Raw genomic sequence first — 24,347 nt, forward strand, 5'->3', positions numbered from 1 at the left:
TTCAGTAATTCATTCAGAACAGTATAGCAACTGTACTTATGTTATAGTGCCTTGGATAATTAACGGATTCTACCTTTCCAGCATTGTGTTGTTTAATTTTCTGGAGTTACTGTTGGACATATCTGGTTATTTTTTCTCAGGTTGACATAAAGTCAAAATGAAAATAAGTAAGGAGAAGCATAGTGACCTTAAAAACTGTAACTTTAAAAAGTACTTCTGTGACTTATGAAACTTCTATCAAGGATTCTTATCGATTATGTTTATCATTTTTTACTGTATAGGTCCAATTTAAACACTTCCTTTAAAATTTATTGCCAAAAAACCTTTCTCTCAATTAACATATATTTGTAGTTTTTTTTCTAAAAATCATTATTCTCACCTGTTTATCTTAACTTCAAAGAAATTGAGGATCTTTTCTTTATAGTGGTAAAATATGCATAACGTAATATTTATCGTTTTAACTGTTCCGAAGTGTGTAATTCAGTAGCATCAAATAACATTTGCAATGTTGTGTAATCATCACCACTATATCTAAAACTTTTTGGTCATCCCCAACAAAACCTTTGTATCAATTAAACAATAATTCCTCTTTCCCCTTAACTCTATTCTACTTTCTGTCTCTATGAATCACCAAATGATTGTTGTTTTGTATCTGGACAATTTCACTTAGCATAATTTTTTCAAGATACATCCATGTTGCAGCATATATAAAAATTTCACTTCTTTTTATGGCTGAATAATATTCCTTTGTATGTATATATCACAATTTGTTTAGACATTCCTTTGCTCAAGGACACATGTTATTTACACCTTTTGGCTATTGAGAATAACTTGGCTATGAACATTGGTGTACATATATATGTTCAAGTCCCTGCTTTTAATTCTTTTGAATGTATACCTAGGAATGAAATTGCGGGTCATATGGTAGTTTCATGTTTAGTCTTTTGAAAAAACAACAAACTGTTTTCAACAGCAGCTGTACCATTTTACATTCCCACCAGCAATGCACAAGAGTTCCAATTTCTCTACATCCTTGTCATCACTTGTTCTCTTTTTTTTTTTTAACCCATCCTAGTAGGTATAAAATGCTATCTCATTGTAGCTGTGATTTGCATTTCCCTAATGACTAATGATATTGAGCACATTTTCATGTGCTTATCAGCCATTTGCATATCTCCTTTGAGAAATGTCTATTCAAGTCCTTTGCCCATTTTTGAATTGGGTTATTTGGTGTTATGGAGTTGTGGGAGCTCTTTATATATTCTGGATATTAATCCCCTATCAGATGTTATTTGCAAATATTTTACCCCATTATTTATTTATATAATTTGATAGTATCCTTTGATGCACAAACATTAATTTGATCAAGTCCAATTTATCATTTGTTTCTTTTGTTACCTGTGCTTTGGTGTCATAGTCATTAAGTCGTTGCCAAATCCAATGTAATGAAGACTTTAAATTTTTTTTCCCTGAGTTTTACAGTTTGAGCTCTTAAATTTAGATCTAAAATTTAGATCTTTGATCCATTTTGAATTGACTTTTGCATTTAATATGAGGTAAGGGTCCAACTTCTTTTGCATGTGGATATCCAGTTTTCCCAGCACCATTTGTTGAAAAGACTTTCTTTTTCCCATTGAATGGTCTTGGCACCTTTGTCAATAATCAGTTTACCATATATGTGAGAGTTTATTTCTGAGCTCTCTATTCTATGCCAGTGGTCTATATGTCTGTCCTTAATGCCAATACCATTCTGTATTAGTTACTACAGCTTTGCAGTAAGTTTCAAAGTCAGGAAGTATGAGTCTTCCAGTTTTCTTTCTTTTTTTTAGGACTGTTTTAGCTATTTAAGGCCCCCTAAAATTCCATTTTTGTGAAAAGAACTATTGGTATTTTGATAGGGATTACATTGAAGCTGTAGCTTGCTTTGGGTGGTATTAACATCATAAAAATATTAAGTCTTCCTAGCCATGAATATAAATATCTTTCCATTTATTTTTGTCTTCTTTAGTTTCTTATTTAGTTATTCATTTATTTTTTGGCTGCGTTGGGTCCTCGTTGCTGCGAGCGGGCTTTCTCTAGTTGCGGTGAGTGGGGGCTACTCTTTGTTGCAGTGCGCGGGCTTCTCATTGCGGTGGTTTCTCTTGTTGCAGAGCAGGGGCTCGAGGCACGTGGGCTCAGTAGTTGTGGCACGTGGGCTCAGTAGTTGTGGCACGTGGGCTGTAGAATGCAGGCTCAGTAGTTGTGGCGCATGGGCTTAGTTGCTCTGCAGCATGTGGGATCTTCCCGGACCAGGGATCAAACCCCTGTCCCCTGCATTGGCAGGTGGATTCTTAATCACTGCGCCACCAGGGAAGTCCCTTCTTCAGTTTCTTTCAGCAATATTTTGTAGTTTTGAGTGTACAACTCTTTCACCTGCTTGGTTAGATTTACTACAAAGTATTTAATTCTTTTAGGTGCTATTATCAGTAGGATTGCTTTCCTAAATTTTTTTTGGCCTTTTTTATTGCTGGCATTTAGAAACACATCTGATTTTTGCGTGTTGATCTTGTACTCTGCAACTTCGCTGAATTTATTAGTTTCTACTTGGTGTATTCTATATGCTGGATGGTGTCATCTGCAATAGTTTTAGCTCTTTCTATTTTGGATGCCTTTTATTCACTTTTCTTTTCTGATAGCTCTGGTTAGAACTTCCAGTAGAATGTTGAATAGCAGCAGTGAAAGTGGGTATTCTTGTTTTTGTTCCTTATCTTAGGTGGACAGTTTTCAGTCCCTTACCATTGATTATAATGTTAGCTGTGGGTTTTTGTAAATATTTTTTAATAGGTTGAGGGATTTTCCCTCTATTTCCAGACTTCTGGAAGTTTTTTTATCATGAAAGTGTGTTTGATTTTGTCAAATGCCTTTTCTGCATCAATTGGGATAATCATGTGGTTTTTTTCCTTGTTCTATTAATGTGACACATTACATTGATTAATATTCTTATGTTGAACGACTCTTACATTTCAGGAATAAATGCTGCTTGGTCATGGTAAGTAATTATTTTAAAATGCTATTGGATTCAATTTACTAATATTTTGTTGAGGATTTGTGCATCTATCTTCATAAGGGCTATTGATCTGTGATTTACTTTTCTTGTGGTATTTTTTTTTCTGGCTTTGATATAAATTAATGCTGGACTCATAAAATGAGGTAGGAAGTGTTCCCTCCTTGTCAATGATTTGGAAGAGCTTGAGAAGGATTGATATTAATTCTTCTTTAAATGTTCGGTAGAATTCTTTTGTGAAGCCACCTGGTCCAGGACTTCTCTTTGCTGGTAAGTTTTAGATTAATAATTCAATCTCTTTACCTGTTATAGGTCTGTTGAGATTTTCTCTTTCTTTGTGAGTTGGTTTAGGGCATTTGTGTGTTTCAAGAAGTTTGCCCATTTCTCTAATGGTTATCTAATTTGTTGGCTTACAGTTGTTCATAGTATCCTTCTATAATTCCTTTTTGCCTCTATAAGGTTTGTAGTAATACTTCCACTGTTATTCTGATTTTAGTTATTTGTGTCTTCTCTTTTTTATTTTGTCAGTCTAGCTAAAGGTTTGTCAATTTTGTTTAGTTTTTCAAAGAACCAATTTTTGGTTTCATTAATATTTTTCTATTGTTTTATTTCTCTATTTTGTTAACTTTGCTCTAAACTTTGTTGTTTCTTTCCATCTGCTAGCTTTGAGTTTGGCTTTATTTTCCTTTTCTAGTTCCTTATGGTATGAAGCTGTTGATTTGAGATCTGACATTTTTTTACAATGTAAACATTTGCACCTATAGATTTCCCTCTGAGCACTACTTCCACTGCATCCCATAAATTTAGTATGTTGTGTTTTTATTTGTTTCTAAGTATTTTCTAATTTATCTTGTGATGGCGTCTTTAAGAGTATGTTGTTGAGTTTCCACAAATCTGTGAATTTTCCTGTTTTCTTTGTTACTGATTTTTAACTTCACCCTGTTGTGATTGGAGAAGGCACTTAGTATGATATCTGTCTTTTCATCTATTCAGACTTATTTTGTGGTTTAACATGTGATCTGTCCTGTAGAATGTCCCATGTGCACTTGAAAAAACCTGTATTCTGCTGTTTTGGGGTAGTGTTCTATATGTCTTTTATATCTAGTTGGTTTATTGCATTTTTCAAGTCCTCTATTTTCTTACATCTCTTATGTCTGACTGATCTATCCATTACTGAAAGCAGGGCATTGAAATCACCACTATTATTATAGAGCTCTCTATTTCTCACCTTCTGTTCTATCAATTTTTTGCTTCATATATTTTGAGGTATTTTATTAAGTGCATAAATGTTTATAATTTCTATTTTCATTGTGATATCGAACCCTTTTAAATTTAATTTTTTATTGAAGTATAGTTGATTTACAACATTTTATTAGTTTCAGGTGTAGACATAGTGATTCAATATTTTTATAGGTTATATTCCATGTAAAGTTATTACAAAATAATGGCTATATTCCCTATGCTGTACAATATATCCTTGTTGCTTGTCTATTTTGTATATAGTAGTTTGTATCTCTTAATCCCATACCCCTATTTTGCCTTTCTCCCCTTCCCTCTCCCCACTGGTAACCACTAGTTTGTTTTCCATATCTGTGAGTCTGTTTCTAATTTGTTATATACCTTTGTTTTATTTTTTCAGATACCACATATGTGATAACATAGAGTATTTGTCTTTTTCTGTCTGACTTATTTCACTAAGCATAGTACTCTCTAGGTCCATTCACTTTGTTGCAAATGGCAGAATTTTATTCTTTTTTATGGCTGAGTAATATTCATAGTGTATATATACCACATCTTTATCCATTTATCTGTTGATGAATACTTAGATTATTTCTTGAGACTTTTATTAAGATACATCTTCTTTGTCTCTTGTAAACTTTTTAGAGTTAAAGTCTATTTTGTTTGATATTAGTGTAGCCACTCCAGCCCTATTTTCATCATCATTTGTATGAAATATTTTTTCTATCATTTTACGTTCAACCTATTTGTCTTTGGAAGTAATGTGAGTCTCTGATAGAGACCACATAGTTGAATTATAAATATTTATTCATTGTGCCAATCTCTGTATTTTTATTGGAGAGTTTAATCCATTTACACTTAAGGTAGTTACTGATAAGGAGGGATTTACTTCTGCCATTTTTCAGAAAACAAATATGTTTTCTCTATGCCTATAGGTTTTTATGTCCCTCATTTTCTCCATTACTGCTTTATTTTTAGTTAACTTTTCATAGTGAAATATTTCAATTCTCTTCTTAATTCTTTATACGTATATCCTATAGATATTTTCTTGGTGGTTACCATGGGTATTATATTTAATATCCCAAAGTTATAATAATCTAATTTGAATTGATGCCAACTTAACTTCAATAACATAAAAAAGCTCACTACTATACCACACCACCCTCAGTTTCTGTTATTAATGTCATAGATTACATCATTACACATTTTGTATACAATAAAATAGATTAATAATTTTTATGCATTTGTATTTTAAACGCTTTAGAAAATAAAAGTCAGGCTCAACCAAAATTACAGTAATAGTAGCTTTTACAGTTGCCCATGCATTTACCTTTACCCTAATTTCTTTATATGGCTTCAAGTTACTATCTTCCTTTCATTTCAACCTGAAGCACTCCCTTTAACATTTCTTGGAGGGAAGGTCTGGTGGTAATGACCTCCCTCAGCTTTTTAAAATCTAGGGGTGTCATTTCTCCCTCATTTTTGAAGAGTAGTTTTATTGGATATAAAGTTGCCCATCAACAGTTTTTTTTCCTTTAAGCATATTGAGTATATCAACCCACTGACTTCTGGCCTTCAAGCTTTCTGATGAGAAATTGACAGATAACCTCATTGGGGACCACTTGTATGTGATGAGTCACTTCTCTCTTGCTGCTTTCAAGATCGTCTCTTTGTCTCTGTCTTTCAACATTTTGATTATAATGTATCTCAGTGTGAGTATTTTTGAGTTTATTCTATTTGGAGTTTTTGAGCTTCTTGGATTTGTAGATGCATTTATTGCAATTTCAATCCTTTAAATTTGGGGAGTTTTCAGGCGTTATTCATTTCGTTCCTTTCTCTCTCTCTTCTCCTGATGGCATTCCCACAATGCCTATGTTGGTCCACTTGATGGTGTTTCACAGGTCTCTTAGGCTCTGTTCAATTTTCTTCATTCTTTTTTCTTTCTGTTCCTTAGACTTGATAATTTCAGTTGTTCTTTCTTTATGTTCACTTATTCTTCCACTTGCACAAATCTGCTTTTTAACCCTTTTGAGGTATTTTTCATTTCAGTTATTGTACTTTTCAGCATCAAAATTTCTTTTTGGTTCTATTTGAAAATAATTTATTCTCTTCATTGATATTTTTTAATATATTATTTTCCTTTGTCCATGTCTTCCTTTAGCTCTTTGAGTGTCTTTAAAAGAGTTGTTTTAAAATCTTTGTCTAGTAATTTTGACATCTCTGCTTCCTCAGGTACATTTTCTGTTGCTTTATTTTGCTTCTTTGAATCAGCTATACATTCTTGTTTCTTTGTATGCCTTGTTGTTTTTTTATTGAAAATTGGACTTTTGAATTTGATAACATGGAAACTGGGGAAATCAGATTTTCCCTTTTCCTCAGAGTTTGGTACTTTAAAAAGTTGCTATAAGGTGTCTCTGTATTGGAGTAAAAGCTTAAGATCTTCTGCATGTCTTTTCTGAGCTCCATATTTCCCTAGGTATGCATGGTGGCTTTCTAAATTCCCCCATATACATAGTTGCTTTTGAATATCAAAAACAAACAAACAAACAAAAAGCAAGCAAACAAAAAAACAGGTGGCTCTTTTAAACCTCCTGGAAATTACTTCAGCTGGTGGCAGTTGGAACATTGGTGGCCAGCCTCCATATCCACACTTCAGCAGTGAGAGCAGTAATTCACAGTTAGAACCAAGAACCTACATGTGGATGACAAGGATCTTATTGGCCACCCTGGCTCCAGAGGAAGCTGCTCCAGAAATTTGGGTTACGTTCTTCACAGCTGTCTGGTATGGGGCTGGGGTAGGGGGCTGAGTAGCTGCAACCACCCTAATGGTTGAAATAAACCAAAATTAATGAAAATGTCCTAGCCAAGCTATCCCCTTGAAGTTACAAGTGTTCAAATAAACTCCAAAGTTCCAAAGTATCCACCTCTGATAGTTTCTCCTAGTACAGTTGCTGTCCAGGTAGAGAGATGAATTCTTGGTGCTTCCAACTTCACTATCTTCCCTGACTTCATTCCCTTGAGGTTTAATCGTAATAGTAATGCATGATAACTTTTTAAACCATTTTGGTTTCCCTGTATTGGAGATCCTGATTTTCTCCTCTTTTATTAAATTTAGTGTCTATCAGCCGTTTATTGGCTACATTAAATAAATAACTTTAAGAAACCTAGATATTTTAATTAATCAGAAAATTACAGTGCACTAACATCCTAGTCAATCAAGTGTCTTCACGGCACTATAGTACCAATTTGTGGGGTAACTGAAATCACTTTTCTTTGCTATTACTAACTGTCATGCAGTATGAAATAATTTAAAGAGTATAAAGGTTCTTGAGGAGAGCAATTTACCTATGTTCTTTTTAAAAATCTTTTATTGGAATATAGTTGATTTACAATGTTGTGTTAGTTTCAGGTGTACAACAAAGGGAATCAGTTATATATATACATGTATCCACTTTTTTTTTTTTTTAAGATTCTTTTCCCATATAGGCCATTACAGAGTATTGAGTAGCATTCCATGTGCTATACAGCAGGTTCTTATTAGTTATCTCTTTTATATATAATAGTGTGTATATGTCAATACCAGTCTCCCAATTTATTCCTCCCCCCCCTTATCCCCTGGTAACCACAAGTTTGTTTTCTACATCTGTGACTCTACTTATATTTTGTAAATAAGCTCATTTGTATCATTTATTTAGATTCCACATGTAAGTGATATCATATGATATTTGTCTTTCTGTGTCTGGCTTACTTCACTCAGTATGACAATCTCTAGGTCCATCCATGTTGTTGCAAATGACATTATTTTGTTCTTTTTTATGGCTGAGTAATATTCCATTGTGTATATATATATATATATATATATATATATATATATATATCACATCTTCTTTATCCATTCCTTTGTTGATGGACATTTAGGTTGCTTCCATGTCCTGGCTATTGTAAATAGTGCTGCAAAAAACATTGGGGTGCACATATCTTTTCAAATTATGGTTTTCTCTGGGTATATGCCCAGGAGGGGGATTGATGGATGATATTGTAGCTCTATTTTTAGTTTTTTAAGGAACCTCCATACTGTTTTCTATAGTGGCTGTACCAGTTTACATTCCTACCAACAGTGTAGGAGGGTTCCGTTTTCTCCACACCCTCTCCAGCATTTATTGTTTGTAGGTTTTTGATGACAGCCATTCTGGCCAGTGTGAGGTGATACCTCATTGTAGTTGTGATTTGCATTTCTCTAATAATTAGTGACGTTGAGCATCTTTTTATGTGCTTTTTGGCCATCTGTATGTCTTATTTGGAGAAATGTCTGTTTAGGTCTTCTGCCCATTTTTTGATTGAGTTATTTGTTTTTTTGATATTGAGCTGCATGAGCTGTTTGTATATTTTGGAGATTAATCCCTTGTCAATTGCTTCATTTGCAAATATTTTCTCCCATTCTGAGGGTTGTCCTTTTGTTTTGTTTATGGTTTCCTTTGCTGTGCAAAAGCTTTTAAGTTTCATTAGGTCCCATTTGTTTATTTTTGTTTTTATTTTCATAACTCTAGGAGGTGGATCAAAAAAGATCTTGCTGCGATTTATGTCAAAAAGTGTTCTGCTTATGTTTTCCTTTAAGGGTTTTATAGTGTCTGGTTTTACATTTAGGTCTTTAATCCATTTTGAGTTTATTTTTGTGTATGGTGTTAGGAAGTGTTGTAATTTCATTCTTTTACATGTAGCTGTCCAGTTTTCCCAACACCACTTATTGAAGAGGCTGTCTTTTCTCCACTGTATATCGTTGCCTCCTTTGTCATAGACTAGTTGACCATAGGTGCATGGGTTTATCTCTGGGCTTCCTATCTTGTTCCATTGATCTATATTTCTGTTTTTGTGCCAGTACCATATTGTCTTGATGACTGTAGCTTTGTAGTATAGTGTGAAGTCAGGGAGTCTGATTCCTCCAGCTCCGTTTTTTTCCCTCAAGACTGCTTTGGCTATTTGGGGTCTTTTTTGTCTCTATACAAATTTTAAGATTTTTTGTTCTAGTTCTGTAAAAAATGCCATTGGTAATTTGATAGGGATTGCATTGAATCTGTAGATTGCTTTGGGTAGTATAGTCATTTTCACAATATTTCTTCTTCCAGTCCAAGAACATGGTACATCTCTCCATCTGTTTGTGTCATCTTTGATTTATTTCATCAGTATCTTACAGTTTCCTGAGTACAGGTCTTTTGCCTCCTTAGGTAGGTTTATTCCTAGGTATTTTATTCTTTTTGTTGTGATTATCTATATTCTTGGCATTAACATTTACTAATAGAATGAGTTCCTTCTGGGAAAAATCAGCTTGAGTGACTTCAAAGTTTTGGAGAGTACCACCATGGTAAAAATAGGTGGGTAAGTATAGATAGATTTCAGCGTGAAAAATTATCAATTTGCCTTTAATAGCCCTGAGTTTGGTGCTATAAGTGCACTTAAAGGCATGACTTAACAAAGAGGGATTTAGAAAGGAAATGCCGTTGACTTCCCAAGCTGTGCACTCCATGGGATACAGTTTTGTAATAAAGACCGTAGAAAATTACGAAACTTCTGAAAGAAACTTCCTGTCTGTGTATGTATATGTGTGTGTTTACAGTTTATACTGGATTAGGATTGTAAACCTTGATAGTGTCTAAAAATATTAAAGGGGAATATGAGGATGTAAGCCAAATAAATGAGGACTGCTAGAATGTTTAATTGTGTATTAGTCTTTTATTAGCAGTGTATGTTCTTCAGGAAGCAGCTGCCTGAGAACCCATCTCCTGAGAAAAAACAGCTCTGAGTTTGAAATTCAGGGCTCTCAGAATGAAAAGTGGTGACCCTCTAGAATTTTAGTCTTATCACTAAATTTGCAAAGTTGGATTAGACCAAGCCCAGCTCTTTATCAACTGCATTATTATTCTCTTCCTTGGGCCTTGGTTAACTCATCCATGGAATTGTGGAGTCACACTAGATATCCTTAAAGTCCCTCTTAAATGCATGTCCTCTGGTCGCACACATGTCAGTCCTCTAGTTAAACTTTCTGTGCCACAGATGTTGTTTTGTATAGCATCCTGCAAGTGTTGTCCAACTCTGCTGAGAGGGCTCCAGGCAGACCAGGAGAGTCTGGGTTCATTACAAACATCCCTCTTTGAAAACCAATGTCCGTGGTATTCACCTATCTTTTCTTAGCTAGTTGGATCTTACTTCCATATGTTACTACTCCTCCGTTAGGTCTTATACTCTCAGCCAATCTTAGACATGGCCATTGAGTTCTAAGGAAAAATTTTCAGAATCCTCATCTCCTGTTTGTTTTCCTCTAGAGCTACATTTGTTCATTAATGTGCCTTTTGTAATGTGGTATCCACCCTGACTGAAGCTACTAAAATAGTCTAATTACTAATCAGTATGTTGAGACTGTTGCTGTGATCCTTCAGTGGTTAGACATGTTCTTCATACTTACTATTTCATACTTACTAGTCAGTATGAATTTTAAAATTAAAGTGCATATTTAATCTAGTATTTATTTTTCCTCTTTTAGTCCTCTTAAAGTATTAATGGTGTCTCTTATAATCAATAATTCTTGTGCTGGAAAAGTAATAAGGTGCTCTGATGTTTGCACAAGTTTCTAATAATGTACCAAAAGATAAAGTATATAAAGTACAACTATCTTGCCATAATCAGTCCTAAGGAATTGGTTTTCGTTCTGGAATTATACTTGAATTTCAATTTATTAAACCCACGCCCATTTCTCTCCCCTGTGCTATTTATATTTATAATCATATGAGTATTATTTTAGCTGTTACAGATCCAGGTAGCTGCTATTTGATGTTGACTCTCCACTTCTGTTCAACTGCTAATGATAGCAAGAGCTCTGTGGTCCCATAGGACTCATATTTTATTGTATTGCTATGGCTGCCATGCTTGTTATTTCCTCAGCCTCTTCTGCAGAATGAATTCTGTAGGAATTTTTACGTAATTTCAATTTTGAATTTTGTTTAACATAACAGCATGCTTACTTTTAAACATAAAGGAAGGAGACTGATTGATTTCTACTCTTTGCCATCCTATTTATTTATTTATTTATTTAATTGTGGTCTAGTTGGTGTACAATGTTGTGCCAATCTCTGTTGTACAGCAAAGTGACTCAGTTATACACATAGAGACATTTTTAAAAATATTATTTTCCATTATGGTTTATCCCAGGAGATTGGATACAGTTCCCTGTGCTTGGGTATAGTTCCCTGTGCTATGCAGTAGGACCTTGTTGTTTATCCATCCTGTATATAATAGTTTGCATCTGCTATAAAATAAAATTCATTTAAAATAAAATTTATTTTCAGCTATAAAATAATTAAGTCATAGGGATGTAATGTACAGCATGGTGACTACAGTTAATAATACTGTACTGCGTATTTGAAAGTTGCTAAGAGAGTAGATCTTAAAAGTTCTCATCAGGACTTCCCTGGTGGCGCAGTGGTTAAGAATCCGCCTGTCAATGCAGGGGACATGGGTTCAATCCCTGGTCCGGGAAGATCCCACGTGCCTTGGAGCAACTAAGCCAGTGAGCCACAGCTACTGAGCCGGTGTGCCCTAGAGCCCACGTGCTGCAACTACTGAAGCCTGCGCGCTCTAGGGCCCATGTGCCACAACCACTGAGCCCACATGCTGAAACTACTGAAGCCCACGTGCCTAGAGCCCGTGCTCCACAACAAGAGAAGCCACTGCAATGAGAAGCCCCTGCCTGCTGCAACTAGAGAAAGCCCACATGCAGCAACAAAGACCCAGCACAGCCAAAAGAAAATAAATTAAAAAAAAAAAAGTTCTCATCACAAGAAAAAAATTCTTGTGTATGGTGATGGATGCTAACTAGATCTGTTGTGGTGATCATTTTGCAATATATGTAAATATTGAATCATTATGTTGTATACTTGAAAGTAATATAATGTTCTATGTCAATTGTACCTCAATTTAAAAAAAGAAAATTTCAAGTATATATGTAAGTTGGAGAAGAGAAATGGAGGAGTATTTAGAGGTGGATATGGAGGTCAAAAGAGGTATTATGTATTTATTTTTTAAGATGCAAAACGTATGGTACCATTGTATGCTGATTGTAATGATTAAATAAAATTTTTATTGTTTATCCATGAGGTGGTGGTGTTGAATATCTGGGGCAGTATACTGCCTTGTATCTTTTTGTTGGAGAGAGTAGATAGATTCTGGTGCAAAGTGGAAGGTTTGGTCTCTGAACGGGGCATGGACAGTGAATCCACTGTGTCAGGAGGGAAGGCAGGGTGCATGGACACAATGGCCTGTAGGTGGGCAGATGTGGGGAAAATAGGGAAGTTGCCTTCCGATTGCTTCTGTCTTCTCAGGCCTATGGAAATGTCACATACAAATTGGCACTTGCCATCTACCTCTACAAAAATTAAATTATGAGCCACTGCATCTGCTGACCTTCAACACCCCCTGAAAGGAATTCAGGGTGGAGATCAGAAATGAGGCACTCTGTGCTCTGGAAAAAACTGGCAGAACAGGTCCTTAGACAGTTAGATATTTTCAGGAGATGATTTTATGAGCCCAATTCTTGCATCTCCTCATATTTAGAAAAGCACTAAAAAATTCTTCATGGTGATGTCTGCTCCTCATGACTAGCAGTAACCTTCACGAAACTAGCAGAACCTTCTGCAAAAAATATCTGCTTGATTGCATGTACTCCCCCTTCACCAAAATCACATATATACTGACCTTCCCCACTTCCTCTTTGGAGCACTTTCTCAGAGCTATTCGATATGCTGTCTCCCAGGCTATAGTCCTCATTTTGCCCCAGATAAAACTTAACTCACAACTCTCACGCTGTGCAATTGTTTTTAGTCAGCAGAAGCAAGTCATCAGCTGAGGGTGGTCACTGAGGAGGAGACTTGGGAAGTTTTCAGAAAGAGAAGATGTGAAGTATGAAATAATTTAGGAGCATGAGAGAGTGAACAGACAAAGGAATATGTTAGAATTGTTGGGCAACAATGAGGGCTCTTGTGAAGTTATTGGTCGTGATTTAAAGTGAGACCAAAACTTAGACATCTTAGAGGAGGTCTGGTCCGGGTCAAATCCTGGTTGTTCCTGTTAGTTAGATTCATCACCTGGACCAGGTCCATTCATTGATGCCTGAGCCCCGTGGAGGAGAGGACAAAGAGTTAGACGTGAAAACAAAAAAACTGTCAACAAAAGCTCTGAAATTTTGATACGTCTTTAAATTTTGTAAACCAAAGCAAAAAAGAAGACCATGTCCTCTCTCCTGCCCCTCATCAAGGGGCACCTCAAGGAATCTCCTGCTTTGCCACTGGTGGAATTTTCGGCCACACCAGGTGAGGATGGTAGTGCCTTTGAGGAACTTTATGGAACCTGATGAATGTGGAAGAGCTGGAGGACATCGCAGGTCCCAGGAAGATGTAGAGGATTAATGTGTAAATATCACATGGTAACTAACTAGAATGTTTCATCATCAACTACAAGACCCCTCTGGGAAAGCCCAGAAGGGCTTAACTGCGCTTAACTCATTACAGGCTTATAGTAGGAAGATTTCTAAACCTGGTTTTCCAAGATTCCTGTTCTCTGATTCTTCATTCAAACACTAATCTGGATACTGCTGTGAAGAGAATTTGCAGTTGTAGTTAAAACTGAATGGATTGATCTTAATACATAGAGTTTATCCAGGTGGACTGGACCCAATCAGGTAAGCACTTTGCGTACAGAGTTTGCTCCATCTGGCAGCAGAAGAGAAGGTCAGAGAGATTTGATGTACAAGGTGACTTGATAGATCATTGCTGGCTTGAAGGCAGAGGAAAACACATGAAAAGGAATGTGGGTGGTCTTAAGATGCTGAGAAAGGACTCTGGGTGACAGCCAGAAAATAAGGGACCTAACACTTCCAACAGCAAGGAACCGTACTCTAACAACCTAAATGAGCCTAGAGGCAGATGTCTTCCTAGAGTCTCCAGACAAGGAATCTGCCTTGCTAACACCTTCCTCTCAGCCTTATGATACTCTGACCATTGAATCCAGCCTGCTGTAAACTATACGTTAATAAATGGGTGTTATTTGAAGCCACTTAGCTTGTGGTAATCTGTTATGCATCAACAGGAAACTAATACATAGTCCTTTACATTTCGTTTGCTCAGGAGCCAGATGAGTTTCAGAACTGGGTCATTTGTGCCTATGCAGGTGGCACTCAGCCAAGTAAACTGCGGCCATGTGCTATCAAGTTCTCTCTCAAATTCACCAATATACCTGGGAGTTGTGCTGGTCTCCATAGCGGTTCAGTTAACGAGGTCTTTTTCTCAAACTTGGTGGGTTGATTTTGAGCATGATTCAATTGCAAAATTATTGTTTAACATAACTCTATCCATAAATTGTTATTTGTTTATTAACGGAGAGATATTAAAACTTTTTTACAAAGAATAAAAATCTTCACTTTCAGTTTTATGTTTCATTTTTTTTTTCACTTTACTAATTTTGTTCTGAGAGAGGAAGCCTAGTCTTTTTAACAAATGATGCTGGAGAAAACGGATGTCCACAGGCTAAAAAAACTCAACCCAAACTTCACCCCTTTCACACTAATTAACTCAAAAATGGATCACAAAATTAAATATAAAATATAATACTATAAAACTTTTAGAAAATATCCTGGGAGAAAACCTCTGGGATCTAGGGCTAGGCAAGGAGTTCTTTTTTAAGTACATTTTAATGAAATTTTATTTTCAATTGTAGATTGATGTGTACCTTCACTTATTCTGAGAGAAAATAAAATGTATTCAATTTGCCCTTCCAGGTTTGTAGACAAATCACATGAATTGATCATATTATAAACCCATAGTTGGTCAACAGTAGAACCATGCAGTGTTTTCCTGAGGAGAAACCTTTCTTTATGTTCATGAAATTTTTGGAGGATTAGGGCTGTAACTAGAGGGTCGGGGTAAGCTGGGGATTCTGCCAGTGGAGGTGAGAGCAGGGAGGGAATTCACCAAACCCAAGGACAGGCAAACCTGTCAGAAACTGCTGGAGAGAGAGGACAGTTACTTGGGATTCAAATCTGCTGATCAACCTTGGTGTGCTATGTTTTGTGGAACAATACAAATAGTATTTTCCAGCAAAAACTGGAATAGGTAATGCAAATTTAAGGATGCTAAAACGCACACATATGTATGTGTATATATACATACACAAAACATATATATGTATACATGTATATATCTGTATATATACGTCTGTGTATTTTTTCCAGCTTTATTGAAGTATGATTGACAAATAAAAATTGTATATTTTTAGGTTGTACAATATAATGTTTTGATCTACATACACATTGTGAAAATGATTCCACAATCATTTCACAAAGTGAAATCAGGAAATCATACCATAATCAAGCTAATTTACATATTCATTATTTCCCATAGTTATCTTTTGTGTGCGTGTGTGCCTGTGTGTCTGTGTGTGTGGTGAGAACACTTGAGATCTATTCTTCTAGAAAACTTCAAGTATACAGTACATTATTATTAACTATAGTCACCATGCTGTACATGAAATTTCTAGAACTACTCATAACTGAAAGTTTGTACTCTCCATATTTGTAATTTAAATTGTTAGGCAATAAATATGCAGGCATATTTTCCTATCCTCTCTCTTACACATCTTTCAAATAATGTTTTGAAACATTTTCAGTTTTTTCAGTAATTCAAATATAATTTTCAAACAGTCAAAAAAGCACACGGAGTTGTTTTTCACTACCCTATTTTACATATATTTGTTAGTAAATAAATGGTTCTCCAGACTGTTCAGCATATTAAATGTTAAAGTAAACAAGGGATAATTGCTCCTTATTTTTAGAACAGTAGATTTACAATATATGTAGCTGTTACAAGTCACATATTTAAATTATTTTAAACATCTTCTTTGGTAATAGTTTTTTTTTTATGACTTTGTGTCAAAATAGAAACAATACCTCGAAGTAAATTTGCTTTTTAATCCATATTCTGTGAACACCTAAATTTTACAATGAAAAATTTCAAAAGCTACAAGGATATCCATATTTGAAATATAAAATAAATGATAAATTCAATAATTGGGAATTTTCTTTGCCCTATTAAACATCAATTTTTAATGCTGTTTTATTCTTACAGATTCTTCTCAAAATATATTGGCTACTTGAGAGATGTCATTACACTCCTGTGATTTATACAGAAGGTAAGTTAGAAAACTTTAATTCTTGTGTCCATTAATTAACAAACTTTTAATAAACACTTTTCATCAGGGACTAGAGTAAGTACTGGCAATGTGGTCAGACATGCTTCACTCCTCTCTCTTGCCTGCAAGGAGCTTTCAGTGTAGTGGGGTGGATGGACCTAGAGTCTGTCATACAGAGTGAAGTAAGTCAGAAAGAGAAAAACAAATACCGTATGCTAACACGTATATATGGAATCTAAGAAAAAAAAAAAAAAAGGTCATGAAGAACCTAGGGGCAGGACGGAAATAAAGACACAGACCTACTAGAGAATGGACTTGAGGATATGGGGAGGGGGAAGGGTAAGCTGTGACAAAGTGAGAGAGTGGCATGGACATATATACACTACCAAATGTAAAATAGATAGCTAGTGGGAAGCAGCCACATAGCACAGGGAGATCAGCTCGGTGCTTTGTGACCACATAGAGGGGTGGGATAGGGAGGGTGGGAGGGAGGGAGACACAAGAGGGAAGAGATATGGGAACATATGTATATGTATAACTAATACACTTTGTTATAAAGCAGAAACTAACACACCATTGTAAAGCAATTATACTCCAATAAAGATGTTAAAAAAAAAAAAAAGATATGCAGTGGTTGTCACAGGGGAGAAGTGCAAAGTGGTCTAGGCAACACAGCACAGGGGACCAGTCCTCATTGGGGCAGTAGAGAAGGCTTTCTGGAGTAAGCAGTGTTTAGTGAAAGGGCTGAAGAATGGGGGTGTTCTCCACGGGGTGCCAGAGTTAGCTGGTTAGGATGAGATCATTCCAACGTCTATGTTCTCCAGCCAAAACAACCAGGAACACACCTGGGAACCAGTTTAGTCTAGAACAAGTTGGATTTATTACTCATGGCAGTGAGGGAAGACACACACCATGGGGAATCCTGGGGTGTCTCAGTAAGAGGGTGTTAGAAAAGAGCTACTACAAGATTTGGGCTTTAGTTGGGTGACTTGGGAGAGGGTCTAAAAGTGATGGGCCACTTTAAATTGGATGCTGAAAGCCAAGGCAATTCTATAATTCATCTCAATAAATTTTAGCTACAAGAGGGAAGACTATAGTCAAAATAAAGCCATTACTGGAAACAAAGTAGATGTCACTCATTTTAACCAAGAGAATGGAGTGTTTGGTATTTTGGGGGGATGGCACAGTGACTTCTTTTTCTGTACTTAGAAAACAGTTGTGAATTGCCTTCACTTTATCTCACTTCATCATTATCTCAGAGTAATCTTGCTTGGCATTGGTATTCTGTGATACCTTTTGGTATTTATGTCCAGGCTTACCTCTGGATATCATCAGGGCTGTTGTTGTTTTTGCTTTTTTTTTTTTTTTCTCTCACAAGACAAATGAAGCATGGGGGAAGCATTTAGCTTCAATTGGAAGGCATCATTCTAGAATTTTAGAAATCAATGGAAAAGTACAGGTCTTCTAGCCAAACCCATACATCTGTTTGTATGAAGGACAAACAGATTAACAGAGTAAGTGCATTGGTAGCTTGAATTTATTTTCTAAGATTTGCTTAGCTCCCCTACTCCCATATTTTATACTTGTTATATTTTGATATAGTAAAAATTCATAAATGTGAACACCACCAGTAAGATTTCAGTTCATCCATCTTCCCTTAAATACTTTCTCAGCCTGGGCACGTTGATTCCCTTTGCTTAGGATTTAAATCTCTTATCAGTACACCTCCCCAACTCTATTCAGTAGGAAACTGGTGAAATGATATCAGAGTGGGATGACATAAAACAAAGAAGACATCCACACGCACAGATAAACTGTATATAAAGTCTGCTCATAATTTGAATACAAAGTGTTTTAATAAAAAAGAATTTAACCACTGCTAAATTATCCATATACTGAGTAAAAGCAAAAATGTTACCCTAATAAAAAGAGTGTAGACATGATAGCCCATGAAGCCATGTGGGATGAAGTTAAAAATAGAGTATGTCTCCAGAGATTATCAGGCAACACTTTTTTCAAGTTTGTAATGTATAGTATTTTTTTTACCATTCCTTTTTGTATTGATAAATCAATCATGTCATATCATATCATATATTTTGTATTATATGTCATATCATATCAATCAGTATTTTTTACCATTCCTTTGTGTATTGATACATTAATCATGTCATGTCATATTATATATCATTTATTATATATCATATCATGAAATGTTTCATTTGATGGTCATCTATCTGAGAGCAAGTTGCAAGATTTTCACACTTTCACTGAGTCCTTCACTGGCATCCAGCTTGACCTTGACAAGTATATCTGACCTTCCCGCTGTGTTAGAGATCAGAGTGTGTGAAATATTGACAACTACTGAAGATTACTGGGTAATGTAGGCAGTGTGCAGTGGATCAACCAGTATAGACTCTTAAGTCCATTTTCTACGTCTAGTAATGTGTTCAAGTGATTGGTTTTGGCATCAAAACTGAAATACTTCTCTTTCTCAACTTGCTGTTCACACATTATCTTCCAATGGCAAGTGCTGACAACTACAGATGCTGCTTTCACTAAAACTTCATTATTGACTAAACTCCCCTCATCTTAGCTTAAAACCCCTGAATTGGGAGAAAGTGTATCCGATCTGCCTGTGCTTAAGCTGGATCACAGCAGTTGCTTGGCCTAATAGCTGAGACCCTTTCTCAATATGCCAGCTTGTGAGTGTGATCAGTGGTTGTGCACCCTAGGTATATTGATCTGATGTTTAATTTTGTCTAATATTTTTACTCTCCTGCTTACTAGTCAAGTCACTATATCCATAAATTTGACTTCATGAGTCCATTTTTCTTTTCTTTCTTCAGAACTGTTTACCTGATCCAAAACACCTTCCAGTGGATTTTCTATATGTAAAACCTGTTTTTTAAATTAGTAAATAAAACTACTGCCTTCAGAATTTTGCCTCGAAAGCAACAGGACGCTTTCAACAATCTAATGTAAATGCAAACCACTGCATTCTTAACTAAAAGCCATTCTCCTGGGTATGGTGTGTGCTGCTGTTCACCAATCTCTGCTAGATGCTGCCTGAGGTCCCCCTTGCTTCTACACCTTCACACATTCCCCCTGCAGCTCTGATGCTGCTGGAAGGTCCGGAAGTTCCTGCACTGTATTCTAACTGGATCTGTGCTCTTACTACAGACTTGGGGTCCCTACCAATCCACAGCTGCATGGTGTTTGCAGGCAAGTGGGGGGAGAATGGTTCACTTACCTGTGTTATCTGCCCTCTGCCTACAAGGTGAAACTCAGGGCTGACGGGGTCCCTCTGAGTTTCAGAGTTTGGTGAAACAGATATTCTAGAGTTTATTCATGGTTCTCCTTCTCCCTGGACAGGCCACACACATGTGCTTTGCCTGACAGAGCCCAGAGCCCATGGCTGTTTTGGATTCTGGTTTGATTCCTTAGAAAAGGCCAGGAATCTGGTTCATGTCAGTGTTCTCCAACATTTCTATCCTTCTCCTACTCAGTAAAAAGTTTTCTGAGCATGAAGATCCAGTGTGTATATTTATGCATTTGCAAATTAAATGCATGTTCTATGGTTCCGTAATTTATATGCAAGACAAAGATTATACAGATATAGGAATTTTAAAAGAATGAGATGAGGAGGAATGCAAATGGAAGTTCTAACATTTTCTTCCTGCCTCCTAGCATACTGTCTTGTCCACTCTGACTGGCGGGCTTCCCCATCAAGAAGTCTCTTAGTGAAACTCCATGCTGCTCAGGTGAGGGGGTGTGTGGGGACATGGGGGCAAAGCAGGGATGGTTTTTCCAGGAACTGGATTTTGTGTACGTTTGCCTTCAACTCTCAAAATCTGCATGGATGACCTTGAATTGCAGGTGGATTCAAGATTCAGAGAGTTAATGTTTTTCATGATGGAGTTCTATCCAGAGAAGTGGATGTGGATCACACTACATTGCACTGTTTTTCCTGGAAGTTTCTTTCTCTTGTTATTCTTTTCCTTTTAAGCCATGTTATGATGAAAAATAACAGACTGTTATCAAAGAAGGGTAGTATACTCTTAAATACTTTAAGTGGCAAAATGAATTTTTTTTTTTTTTTTTTTTTTGCTAAAACAGTAATACGTGCCATAACCTCGTGGTGGTGGAAATAATTTACACTAGGTTTATCATCTGGATGATCTATGAAAAGGATTCTTTCACACAGGTTATATGATGTAGCAGAGGAAGCATTTGGTCTGAGTCAGTTGTGGAAAGCGAATATCTGTATGGTTTGGGGAATCCCTCTCTGTCTCAGGGTCCCCATTTGTTCATTAGGTGACCAGACTACAGAAGAGGCCACAGTCATTTTTTGGTAATGACTTTCCTTCATCATCCTCCTTCTCCTGTTCCCTCCCCACTCCTGCTCTCCTCCTTCTCCTCTTCTTCTTCCTCACCTAATCTCCTTCATCTAAAGTCCGCAGTAAGTCCCCAGACAGACAATGAAGGAGGGCTATAGGGTGTAGGGTGGTGAAAGGCAGGGTCATCTAGGAGTAAATAGAGGGAAGGAGCAGCACCCATCACTTTGGCCAAGTTGTAGTTCCTCCTTCAATTATGGACAAATCTTTTAGGTGGTATCCTGGCCGTGGCCAGCAGACCCTAGACCTGCCTGTCCTTCTTGATCTACTCTTTGCAAATCCTTTCATCAGATAGCTTTGGGGGAGTCCTTCCAGTTTTAATAGACTAAAATTTATGTACTCATTTGTGGGGCAAATGTATCTCAGCTGCCTACCTGAAGTCCCCCCCTTTTTTCTTCTACTGGGAAAGTTCAAGGAAATGTAATGGTTTTTCCAGAAACTGTTTGTGCCGGTTGTTCTGTTTACCCTCATGTTCCATTCCATGACGGATGAGAATGGTCACAGAGCCTAATTTATAAACCGCATATCCTATGCATCACTTATGTAAAAATATTCTAGCCCACAAATCTTAAAAAAAGAATGTTAATGCATCCCATCCAGAGGACCAGCTAAAGCACACACACACACACAAATGCTTAGACCAAAGAGCTGTGTCACTCAAATTTCTTGTTATCAGGATGAGATGAGGCAACTGTGTTTTCCTCTGAAACATGCCAGTATTTCCTAAATCCTCATATATTTTGTTGGGAATTACATTATTTTATAATACCTCTTACTAGAATTTAGTTTATCTCAAACACATGGTTTAGAAATATTAGCTTAAACTTCCAAGAAGAGAGTGTCATTTTCATGAATGTGAGATGTTGTAGTTGTGGGTATCTATAGGAAAACGACGAGCTAGTCTAGTTAGTAAATACTATTGATTGGCTATTAGAGGACATCTGTGGCTACTTTCCAGAGTTCTGTGATTCAGTAACATAAGAAAATGTCACAAAGGGAGCACATTTCAAAAAATTAATAGCTATGATTTTGTAAAACATTTTACAGCCTGAATATTTGTTTTTCTTAATTAAAGAAAATACACAGGGCCCTCACATCAGCTCACTCCTCTCTTTTGAGAGAAAGGACCATGACACTGTTACCCCACAGAGTGACCTGAGAGACTTAACCAGACATAATACTTGACATCTGTACATTATCCAGTTTTTACCATGTAAAGGGCAACAGAATTTATGACCAATGAGAAATATGTAGTCTCAACTGAGTGCAAAATTTGGAAAGTATTAGGCAGACAGTGAGACCTCTATTATTATTATAATAGAAATGCTGATTAAAGATATACTTTCTTTAACAGATGTTAAAATGCCAATTCCCAAGCGATATGAGGTAATATATATTTCAAGCACCAATTAAGTGACATATTTTCTAAGATTTCAAAATTCTTTTAAGCAATGTATCCTTTTTGTAGCCCTATAATAAATAAATAAAATATAAATTTCCTGAGTCTTGGAAAATGCACGTTTCTTATAATTATATAAACTATGAATTCTTCTAAATGGTTCAGAAGTTTAAGTTATCACAGGTGAACATTAGGATTTTTTCATGTTCTAGAGACATGCATCCCATACAACCATCTTGACTGTACTACTGTATTTTAAAAGGAGTAAAATAAACAATATCATTTAATATTAGGCAGTTAAGTACAAATATGCCAGATAATGTAATAGAGATATTGCCAAACATCTGTCACATTTGTGAATAAGCTTCGTGTGTCTGATAAGGTGGCTCACTTCATTGAAAAATAAAGCAAACCTCACAAACCTGGCACAAGCTATTCTGTGCGAAATCCCACGCCATTTGCACAGCTAGGAAGTAGGGGTTAGATGCCTCTTTGCTGGTTCATTTCACCATGGATCCCACTTGCTGTAGGCCTCTCTACATCATGTTTCCAAAGGAGAGAAGTCACTTTGAGTGCAGGAACTTGTCCCCAGCAAAACAAAGCATGTGACCCCCTGATGCCATTTGACTGAACGATATTTAAAATTGGACAAAGATTTTTCCCTCATTAGATGCTGGCAGAGTTTTGCTTCTTTTCAAAGTCTGTCATTCTTTCAACTGTGAGTCAGAGCTCAAGCTAACTAAAACCTGTGAAGGAAAGGATTTTGCGGGTTTTCACGGGGAATCTGTAATTCTTTTTCAGAAGTAATTAAAAACTACACAAGAATTTTCTCTGGGGGCACTGGTACCGATCTCCTGCACCTTCAGTTTGCTACATGGCTTGGGATCCACTCAGAGCCGGCTGGTGGCTCAGGCTCATTTGAGTGGGTGTCAGGCCGCTGTTTGAAGGGTCTCCGTGGTCTCGCCGGGGCGCTGGGCGCCTGTGTGTGGACTGCATGGAATTGCGTGCAGGTCCCTTGAGATTTCTCAGCGAGGGCTCCGCGGAAGGCTCCTGTGAGAGGGCTCTGTGTATAAGGCTCCTGTGAGAGGGCTCTGTGAAGTCTATGTATTATCTCTGAGAGGTCCCCGTGTGGGGTGAGTGCGGGTCCCCGTGTGGGGTGAGTGCGGGTCCCCGTGTGGGGTGAGTGTGGGTCCCCGTGTGGTATCAGTGTGGGTCCCCGTGTGGGGTGAGTGTGGGTCCCCGTGTGGTATCAGTGTGGGTCCCCGTGTGGGGTGAGTGTGGGTCCCCGTGTGGGGTGAGTGTGGGTCCCCGTGTGGGGTGAGTGTGGGTCCCCGTGTGGTATCAGTGTGGGTCCCCGTGTGGGGTGAGTGTGGGTCCCCGTGTGGGGTGAGTGTGGGTCCCCGTGTGGTATCAGTGTGGGTCCCCGTGTGGGGTGAGTGTGGGTCCCCGTGTGGGGTCAGTGTGGGTCCCCCTGTGGGGACTCTTAGTGGGGGGCCCTCCATTGCTGGCCTGTCTGCACCTCACAGAAGGAGAAGGGCAAAGGGACTTGCAGCTTCTTGTTTCTTGCTGTTCTGTCAGTGTCCCTCTGTGTCACTTCTCCCGACAGGTGCCTTGGGCGTCCGGCACCCTCAAACCCAGCACTCACCTCTTGGTGCCCCTGAGAGGACCCGGCAGCAGTCAGGCTCAGGGGCCCCGCTCTGTGCCAGCCTCTCCTGAGCTCTGGAAGTTGTTCTGTGCTCTGGGTCCCAGCCCCTCCCAGGGCCCCTGGCTGTGCCCCCAGTGCTGTGTCTGCCCCGGAGGAGGGGGCCCAGAGGTGAGACCTGGCTCCAGGGAGAAACCACAGCACAAGCAGGCCTGTGGCCGCTCCCCCTCAGCAGGTCCTGGTCCCGCATGTTGGGGTCCTGACAGGCGTAGGGCAGGGCCATTCAAGCTGTCACCTGGATCAGGGGACCCTCCTGGAGCAGGACTCTGCAGCACGGGAGTGACTGTGACACAGAGCCCCAGATTGCTCTGTAGAATTGCTCCTGTCTCCCTGGTTTCCCGT

General features: G+C 37.6%; 1 protein-coding gene across 12 annotated transcripts in view; it reads left to right on the forward strand.

Annotated features, from left to right (window-relative positions):
* Window positions 1-24,347, forward strand: part of LOC132368245 (uncharacterized) — a 670,503-nt gene that overhangs the window by 80,601 nt on the left and 565,555 nt on the right. For all 12 annotated transcript variants that reach the window (XR_009504000.1, XR_009504001.1, XR_009503999.1 and 9 more), the window contains exons 3-4: window positions 16,447-16,510; window positions 20,198-20,271. Coding sequence is in view for 9 of the 12 variants with exons in the window: in XM_059927014.1 (XP_059782997.1) it covers window positions 16,447-16,510; window positions 20,198-20,271 (138 nt within the window). In the remaining 3 variants the exon portion in view is untranslated. The remainder of the gene's footprint in view (window positions 1-16,446; window positions 16,511-20,197; window positions 20,272-24,347) is intronic.

Source organism: Balaenoptera ricei, chromosome 6, assembly GCF_028023285.1.
Source record: "Balaenoptera ricei isolate mBalRic1 chromosome 6, mBalRic1.hap2, whole genome shotgun sequence".
In the NCBI taxonomy this organism is placed as follows: Eukaryota; Metazoa; Chordata; class Mammalia; order Artiodactyla; family Balaenopteridae; genus Balaenoptera; species Balaenoptera ricei.